We start from the raw sequence: 9570 nt of genomic DNA on the forward strand, positions 1-9570 counted from the left end.
CTTCAGCATATGCCAGAGCTGCGATTTGAACCTAATTCTAGAGCACACACCATTTTCTACCCCCACGTCCACACAGCTTCCTCTTTCTGCCCGGACATCTGGGCCTACATCCACCATGACCTCTACAGAGCATGACTCGGCACTTCTCTCTTTCTTCCCTTCAAGCAGGGTGTTATACAATCTCCTTCCATAAGTAAGTCTTCAACTTTTAGAACTTCAAATCCAGGTGAACATGACCTTTGGGAGCTTGCATTGACCCATAGGACTTTGTTTTTAGTGCCTACACTGTGTTCTGGCATGGAAGTGTTATAGCTGTCAGGTTGGCAGGTATGTGGGTAGGTACTGTCTTCTCTTTACAGGTGAGGATTCTGAAGCTCACATAACTTCTGGATGGGAAAATTTCCCTTGACTAAGCATCAGAAGACGCTTGTATCCTTAAATTTTATGTCCTCAAAGACTCTTAAAGCACCCAAGTTCCAAAGCTGCTGAATATAAAAGATATAGATAAACACACTTTACCTGGTTCTGAAGTTTCATATTCAAGTTCACGTTTCTGATTCAAAACATACAGGTGTGTACACAATGTTGTGACATCTCATGAACTTAATGTCTTACTTGAGTTAAATTAAAAGGAAACATCATGTTAACTTACATTTCAAGCACTTTATAATAATCTATGCAATTTCCATCTAATTCTACCAACCCTTTTTCTTTCCATACACAATTTATTCAGATAAAATGTATTTCCATCACATGTTGTTAAAACTACACATTGACCTTTCTCTTCAATTCAAAGATCAGACTCTATCCAGGAAAAGGACCAACTAATATTGGTGATTGAATGAACAATCGGTAAGTCATATTGAGGCTGAAGCAGCCAGCAAAGCCAAGTCCAGAGGAGGGAGCTGAGATGCAGAGGCAAGAATGAAACAGGGTGTCATGGAAACACATGCCTGGGGTGAAGGATAAAGCAATGAAGAAAACAGGTCAAGTCTACGCACATGGAACTGAGATTCTGGGCGACCGTGACTCAGGATGGGGAAGGGACGAAGAAGTCTCTATGACCAGTCAGATTTGCCATCCACAAGCTCTGGCTTCATCTTGAGGTCTTAGGCTGCTACTGGAGTTGCATTATCGTTCAGCAATGGGAAGGGAAAGGGGAAAATCAGGGTAGTATCTCTGTCTTTAAAAATAACCAGGCAAACTCACATCCCATTGGCCAGACCCGACTATAGAGCTGAGAATGTATTCTGTGGGCTGGAAACCAGGTTTCTAGTTTATAATGGGGAGTTGATGATTACTGTTTATTTACCAAGAAGAACAAGAAAATAATAAATACTAAGCAAGAACCAGTCATCTCCACCACTCCTGTTTGTGAGGGCTTAAGCTTCGTGATGTGAAAGAGAGACATCGAGTGAGGAAAATCTTGGCTCTTAAGCTACTGCCAACCACTCAGCACCCACCCTCTAGGACTCCCAGGAGAGAGATTCCACTTCTTCACTTGCCAAGAGAAGAGGTTGAGTTACTGCTCTGAAGCAATAACGTTCTATAATTCTTTCATGATTCTGTAATAAATTATTACAGAAATGTCTATTTTGTTCATTAACAAGAGAGTATTTGACATGTTAATTGTCATGGATGACACTTAAAAAACAACACATTTTTAAAGCAATCCAGTCTGACAGCACTGACCCAATGACTCCTCTCATGTTCTAGAAGCTGAAAGCAGGAAGGACACCCATGGCCACTTCCTCCTGCCTCACTGGTCCAAGCAATCTGTGCTTGGAGAAGCTCTGAGTTCTATGGGCCAAAATCATTAATGCTGAGCAACCAAGAGTGATCTGAGACTTAGTGGCTCCAAAGGGGCCTCTCTTCCTCCAGCAGTCAACTTGGATCTGATTATTCTGCCACTTCAGGGAAATTCTCTGGAAGGCAACTCTGTGGAAACTGAACTGATTATTAAGTAGTATTCACAAAGGGAGATTTGTTCTTGTAACGAAGACTTGGGTTAGTTACCCCATTCCTTCTGTCTCACTCTTCCCCAATGTTCTTTCAGTGCACTGATTACACTGGAGTGAAGTGGTACTTCCAACACATTGTGTCTTCTGACTTCATTCTACTAAGGGATATGCACACCTTTACTGTCACCAGCGTGGTGGGCCCTGGTGATCAAGCAGGGCTTGGATCGGCAATGCCAGGGGAAGTTGTTGAACTCATGGTGGCTACAGAATGACAATTACAAACATTAAATCCTTAGATTTGGTGGCGAGGGGTGGGGTGAGGGGCATCACCTCTTAATACCATTGTCAATGCTAATCTTGAGATGGGAGCCAGCTCTTAGTTAAAGATTTCAGGAGGATACCTTATTCAGTCCCATCAGGTGGGCAAGTTCTAACCACCCAAGACTATTCAAGCCTTGTGTGAGAGTGTGTCTGACCCTGCTGATTGTCAAGAGGGCAAAACCTTCCCATCTCCATTACTCCCAGGGCCTCAGCTTCTAAACAAGTAGGCTAGTCAAGGAATTTCCTCAGGAATAAAAACAGGTTTCAACATTTTTTTAAAATTAAAACACTAACTTTAACAGAGCTCTTTCTAATATCAAATGCAATTCTAAGATTTATACTTCTAGCATCTTGCTCAAATGCTCAAGACAATCCAGAGGTCAGCACTGTCATCACCCCCATTTCACAGGTAGAAAAACTGAGCTCTGAACTCTGTTCTAAGCACTTTCCATGTTCTAGGTCCTGTGTGGCAGGTGGATCTGTGCAGCCATGAACCTGAGGCTGGTGAGTCTGAGGCAGGGGCCTTACTTCATGTCCCATCACCATGAACCATCTACTCTGGTTACTGCTATTCCCAGAAGTAGCAATGGCTACATCTCAGTGGCAAAGTGACAGCCGAGTGTCCTCAGGAAAAGAACGACTTCTGTGCCTGACCAGCCTGTGGGGTAATTTTGAGTGTTCTTCTTGACTAAGAGGCTTCCAAACAGTTATTGCCCTCCTGGAGAACCTGGAAGCTCCTGATAGTCTTTGGGAAATGTTATTTCCAGACAGAGTCGTATTCTGTCCAACATATAAACAACATAAAAGAATCATATGAAAATTAAAATAACATAAAAATTTCATTCTAATTTTATATAATAATTAATCTTTTCTTGAATGTTAAGAGATCAAAATAAAAAAATATGCCAATAACAAGCTGTTTTAAGACTTTGGGGGGAAAGGCTTCCATCTCTGGTATGACATGATGACAGAAGATCCTCCAAATCCTCAGCTTTCCATCAGCGTGTCTCCTGAGTCACACACAGCCATGTACACCACAAGGGCTCAAAGATTGTAAAGCACCATGCCGATGGTTCATATTATAGAACTGCAAGACGAATGGTCAGGATTTTTCACACACTGAAGAAACTTGATAGGCCTGTGACAAGAAAGCAAAAAAAGAGATCTAGAGGCAAAACAATACATCTACCATTCAATTCATCAAGGAAAGAAGTCCCTTTGTTAGCAACAAAGGTATGTGTTAATCACTTAGCATCCACACAAGTTCCTCTCCTCTAGCAACAACATGGAGAAAGCTCATGTTCAGGAGTGAGTGACTTAAAGTGGGGCCCAGTTTAGTTTCATTTCACTTGTTAAATCATAAAATAAATACTGAGAAGGGATGTTTGATGATGATATGTGGAGGTGAAAATGAATGTTTGGCTCTGGCATGGCACAGACAAGGGCCATGAATGTCAGCTGATGATCAAGAAACAGCAAAAGCAGCAACCTGTTTTCTTCAGAAGGTCACTAGCTGGGGACACCTAAGGGCTAGGCTGGGGATGGAGAGAGAAGGAAGAGATATCACCATCGGTCACCATCCCAGATTACCGTCAAGGCCTGAGGGAAGATGCCATAGATGGCAAGATGGCTATTTCTTCTTCAAGAACAAATCAATTACCTGTAGTCATCCTGGCAGGTAAATGAAATATTCCTCTTGCTTAAAATAAATTTCAAATCATTTATGATAGGACTCGAGCATGAGTGACTGGGAAAGAAAGAAGAAAATGTTAAAATAACAAGATTTTGCAAACATCTCCTGAGTCGTTTTCTTCTAGGTAGCAGGCCTTGCACAAAGCTCTGGGATAAAGAGGTGAAGCAGAGGTAAACTCTGAGAGTTCACAGGTCAACAGGGGAGCCTAAGGTGCAAACTAGGTAGAAACCTATTATGGAAATAAAATTGAGAGGTTGTTGGGATGGGCTGAATGTAGAATAAGGCCCTATTCATTTCCTGAGCCAGTCTTTCCTCAATGCATTCTTGAGACTGTAGATTGTTTTGCTGATCGATTCCTAAAGTAAACCTGAGACTATATGTGTACAAAGTAGTAACATATACCTGTGAACTCCTCCAATGTCATGCATCACCCAGGCTTGTAGTCTAGAAACTTTCCCTGGATGCAAATTATAGATTTCCACACGTCCAAAAGTGCTAAGATAGAAGAGACAAAGAACATTGTTGACCCCAAACTGAATACTTCTGGCACCCCTAGCCCCTGTGAAAAGCCAGCAGGTAGGGTGCCACTGGTTAAAACCCACCCTCTGGGACGGATGCCACCTTTACTCTTTCAGCATGACCCCCAGTGGATAATATTATCAAAATGAGATTCCGTATCTGGACATTGATGTTGATTCTTTAAGTACTTGCTTTCCCAAGACTGGACCTTAAACCAACACAATGACATCACCTGGGAGCTAGTTAAAATGGCAGAATCTCAGTCCACCACCCCTTGTTGGACCAGAATCTGCAGTTGGGCAATCCCCAGGCAATCCAAATGCTCAGGTAAGTTGGAGCACAGCTTTGAAAGACACTGGCACCCTAGTTGATTTGGCTTAGAGAATAGAGTGTTGGCCTGCAGACTGAAGGGTCCTGTATTTGATTCCAGTCAAGGGCACATGCCCAGGTTGCATGCAAAAGGCAGCTGATCAATGATTCTCTCTCATCATTGATGTTTCTATCTCTCTTCTCCCTCTCCCTTCTTCTCTGAAATAAATAAAAATACATTAAAAAAGGAAGAAAGAGAGAAAGACCCTGATGTCCTGCTCTAACACCACTTCTAAACCCCTCCCCATTAGTCTCTGACACCTGCCACTCCCATTGAAAGCACTTAGGTCCCTTATACCAGATTATAAAATTTTGGAATGTTAGCACTTTCATCCAAAAGCCCACAAGGTCGAGGTCAAAAGCAGAAGACAAAAGGACAATCTTCTTCATAGAATTAAATATTAAAATAGGAGAGAAGGGAACTTAATTTGGGGCCCCTAGAGTGGTCCCTCCTCTCAATCCAGCCTTATCCCAAGAAAGATTGGAGAACGAAGACTGAAAAGGTAATCCAAGTGGTGAAAACTGTAAGTATGGAAGGCAGCAGAGGAGAAAGGCATTGGCATGTCAATGGTCTGAATTAAATGAGAGAATAATGGCTGATACTCATTGTGCACCTTCTCTCTGTCAGCACAGAGCTCATTATTTTTCACACACTATCTCCGTTCATCTTCCTAGCACCACCACCTCTGCCGGTACACACTACAGGGGCTCAAAGATGTTAAGTGCCTGCATAAAATCCCCTATGTAATACGTGATGGCCTCTTGGAGTCCCGCCTTTAACTGAAGTGCTGACGACAAGGACATAGTGAGGGGCAAGAGCACAGCACAGCTCCTGATGTTCCCAATAGTTGTGGTGCTGGACTGGTACTGGACATGTTCCTGGAGGCAACAGGGGTAAGGACAGATTTTCATGGCTGGTGAGGATTCAAATAGGCAGAAGGACTGAGGGGGCAGGTCAGGTGGGGGAACAGCGTGCACAAAGGCAGGAAATGGGCAGCATGGAGTGTAATGGAGGGGAGAGCTGAGAACATTCCATCAGACTTCAAAAAGCCAAGAGGAGGAGCTGGACACAGCTCAAGGACAAAAATAATTTTTATTTAGGAAGAAAAATCTCTCCATAGAATACAAAATTTTTACCTTTTTTTTGGGGGGGGGCCAAAACTTCAGGACTAACCTTATACTGGAAAAGTATATTTTTCTATAGACAAACTATCTAATAGGAGGCTGTGCTAACCCTTGCAAATAGAATGCAAAGAAATAAGTACCTGCTTTTCCCCCCATCACCATTTATCCTCCCTACACCCTCTCCCAGCTCCCATCACCCTCCTCCCCCAGTACCTGTTTTTATCAAAGGTGTTACTGATGGACCCATTGAGCACCACCTGCACCACACCACAGGCATTTTCTGCAAACTTAAAGAGAAAAAGAAAACTCACAATTCCTCAGCATGTAAACGTAATCAGCAAGCCCCAGCAGTTGCACCCAAAACAGTTCTCAGCGCTGGTGGTTAAGCGGGGGGAAGGTACCCTGTATGGCTCCAGCTCAGCATTCCCAGGTCTATGTACTTTCAGCCCAATGACTGGAGGCTTATGCTACACGGAAGAGTTCTGGAAGCAGCTGCTCTCATCTGTGTTTGCACAATGAAGTTCAACACCATTGTTACTAAATATGCAGGTGGCTCAGAGGTTCAGCTGAGTAAGAGGAACATCGCTGGAGGAGGAAGAGAAAAGTGCTTTCTTGGTGCCATAAACTGTAGACATTGCGCATTTCACTTAGGGAGCAGGGTGGCCGATCCTGGGGTAAGGGGAATGGGGACACCAAGAAAGGCGACACTGAGGCCTGCACAGGCACAAAGAGAAATGCAGAATGTATGAATGAATGAAGGAATATTATTAAGTGAAGAGCTTTGTTTCCTCATGCAACATTCAGCTGGAATCCTTGCTAGGAACTGGAGGAAACAATATGAACAAAACAAAGCAATCTATGTGTTTCCTCCAGGAAGCCCATCCCCTGGGACTGGCACATGGTGAGGATGAGCTTCCTGTAGGCTTGGCCACTGCTACTGAGAGCTCTTTGAGAGCTGTGAGCCTGGCTGTCTGCTTGCTGCTCAGCCCGGGAGCCTCGGAGCACTGTGGAAATATGTAGGGAGGAAAAGAGGAAGGGAGAAGTCCAAACATGTAGGAGTGGGGTGGAAGGAGTCAATGGCGGGGTGAGGGGGAGAGAGACATCTGCAATACTTTCAACAATAAAGATAATATTTTCTTAAAAGTCCAAACACTCTGTGATGGAGATTAGGAAAGAAATAGAAAAAACAAAAACAAAAACAAAATAACATAGGGTGACAAAAGCTGAAGGATGAATAGGGTTTCCCCTGGCAAACACTGAGGCAGCTGCGAACAGAAATGCCGAGGGACTTGGGAGAACAGTGGTGTTTGGGGGCAACTTCAGTGGATTTTGAAGTTGGATAGATAAGTTCCTTTATGGAAGGCTTTGCCAAGAAATCTGGCCTTTCATCTACTGGTAATAAAATACCACGAAGCAATTTGAAATGGAACTGTGAAAACCCACTGTGGCTTCCATCTTTCTGTTGGGGTGATGAGCAGAAGATAGAGGCCCAATTAATGTCAATCACAAGTGCTAACTCGGCTGAGCGCTCACAGGGTTGATGCCAAACACTGGCCTGCAATGCTCTGCAATCCTCAGAGCCCTGGGAAGGAAGTGTTGAGCCCATTTACCCTATGGTTACTTGGAAGCGAGAAAGTGGAATGGGGATTCAAACCCAAGAAGCACTGCCTCTTTTGTCAGAAAAAGAAAGGATCTACTCTAATAAAAGAAGGCTATGTACCTACATCTGTGAGCAAGCATTTGGCCAAAATAAAGGCGCAGTCCCAGTGTAGCTCACAATGGTAGGGTGTACCTCAATCCCCTTCACCACTCTGCGCCTAGCTCCAAGGGCACTATGGGGAACACAAGCAGGGTTTGCCACATACAACATGTGACTTGACTTTAAAAGTTTTTAGCAACAGCACTGCCCCCAAACATGTCATAGAATGATAAAATAGACACTTTTCTCAGGAAAAGCAAGAAATCCCCCCCCCCCCCCGCCCCCAGAAAAACAACAAAACCTATACAGTGCCTCTGATTTTTCACAGCACACAGTAGTTACTCAACAAATATGCATTAAAGGAATGAATTCTTAGTGAAAAGGATAGTAGCATCTTGTTTATACATTGCAGTAACCCTATGGGGCAGGCACCAGTTTTATCTCCATTTCACAAAAGAGGAATCTGAAGGTCAAACAGATGGTTAAAGGACCTGTGCACGTTGACGTGGCCTCCTGACTTCAAATCCCAGGTTATCTCCTTGTCTCTACCAGGGTTTACCTGCATCTCCTTACTAGCCCATTGGCCTTGGATGAGACCCTAACCTCTGAGTTTCCATTTCCTCACCTGTAACCTTCCCTCAGCACCTACTGTGGGGACTAAATGGGATGACATAGGCAAGGCACCTGGCTCAGGACTTGTCATAAATATGCAATTAACAAGTGTGAGTTTCCACTGCCCCAACTCCTCGGTGTCTGGATTTAATTTTGGAGAATTGTAGGTAGTATAGTTGTACTTTCTCCCTCTTTTTCTTCCCCTCACTTCTTCCTTCTTTTCTTTCCCACTTTTTCCTAGTCTGCTTGCATGCAAAGGAGTGACTTATAAGAAAAAGAAATAGCCACAAAGGTAGCTTAGGGTGAAGTCAGAAATAGGGAGAAAGTGGCAGGGAAGACGGTGAGTATTTCCCAGCCGGATTCTGGATCTGGAGTTAGACAATTTGCACTTAACTCACAGACCTGCCACTGCCTGTGGACATGTAGCAGGTTGCTTTCTTGCCCGCAGCACTATTTGCTCATCTGTAAAATGGTGTGATACTCATGGTACCTACTTCAGAGGGTACTTGTGAGGATGAAAGGTTGTAACCCATGTGAAGCCCAGGACTGTGCCTGGCACACAGGAAGTTCTGAAGGTGCCAATTGCTAAGACTGGTCCAGGAATCTAGGATTGGCCAAGACCTGGGCCAGAGGATTAAACCAAGCAGGAGATTCCTGGCAGCCAAAGCCAAAGAAAAAATGGGTAAGACCAGGGGTTCTCCTACTGGAGCCCATGCCCCCCCCCCCCCAATGCATATCCTAAAATTGTGTGTGAAAAATCTTCTAGAATGTACTCAGGGACATTTTCCTCAAGAAAGAATCCCAAACTTCTGTTCCTAAAAAGATGTGTGATCCAAAGAGAATCCAAATGAACCACTGGCTAGATGGCCTCTCCATTCCGTGGTCTCCCAGTGGTCTCCCAAATTCTCGAAGTTCATGCCTGGTACTCACCCTTTTGGACACCGTGTCCCAGAACACAGACACGGGGTTGTTTATGCAGTCTTTCCTCCGGTGCGGGCAGGACTGATAGTTCATTTCTAAAAGACATAGTTTGTAGACAATAATTAAAGTGGAAAGTCACAGGTGTAATTAAACTCCGTTCTTCCCTGGCTGTTCGGTCAAAGAAGAGCCATTATCCAATGGCATTGCTGCCAAGATGGAGGATGGAGAATGGACACATCTCGACCCAATTTAACTAAGTGCCCCTGACTCCCATCCAAGTCCTTACCTTACCCTCCAAACCCCAGACAGGAACACAGTGACCAGCTTTGAGTCATCGTTCTGGGAAATTG

General features: G+C 44.1%; 1 protein-coding gene across 1 annotated transcript in view; it reads right to left on the reverse strand.

Moving 5' to 3' along the window:
• Positions 1 to 3108: 3108 nt before the first annotated feature.
• CD38 (CD38 molecule) overlaps positions 3109 to 9570 on the reverse strand; it is a 28340-nt gene continuing 21878 nt past the window's right edge. Inside the window, exons 4-8 of the mRNA XM_081102003.1 lie at positions 9230 to 9315; positions 6202 to 6275; positions 4378 to 4470; positions 3943 to 4029; positions 3109 to 3420 (exon numbers count right to left, since the gene is read on the reverse strand). Of these exons, the coding sequence (XP_080958129.1) occupies positions 3357 to 3420; positions 3943 to 4029; positions 4378 to 4470; positions 6202 to 6275; positions 9230 to 9315 (404 nt within the window). The 3' untranslated portion in view covers positions 3109 to 3356. The remainder of the gene's footprint in view (positions 3421 to 3942; positions 4030 to 4377; positions 4471 to 6201; positions 6276 to 9229; positions 9316 to 9570) is intronic.

The sequence above is a fragment of the Myotis nattereri genome (assembly GCF_964212035.1).
Source record: "Myotis nattereri genome assembly, chromosome: 1".
Lineage (NCBI taxonomy): Eukaryota > Metazoa > Chordata > Mammalia > Chiroptera > Vespertilionidae > Myotis > Myotis nattereri.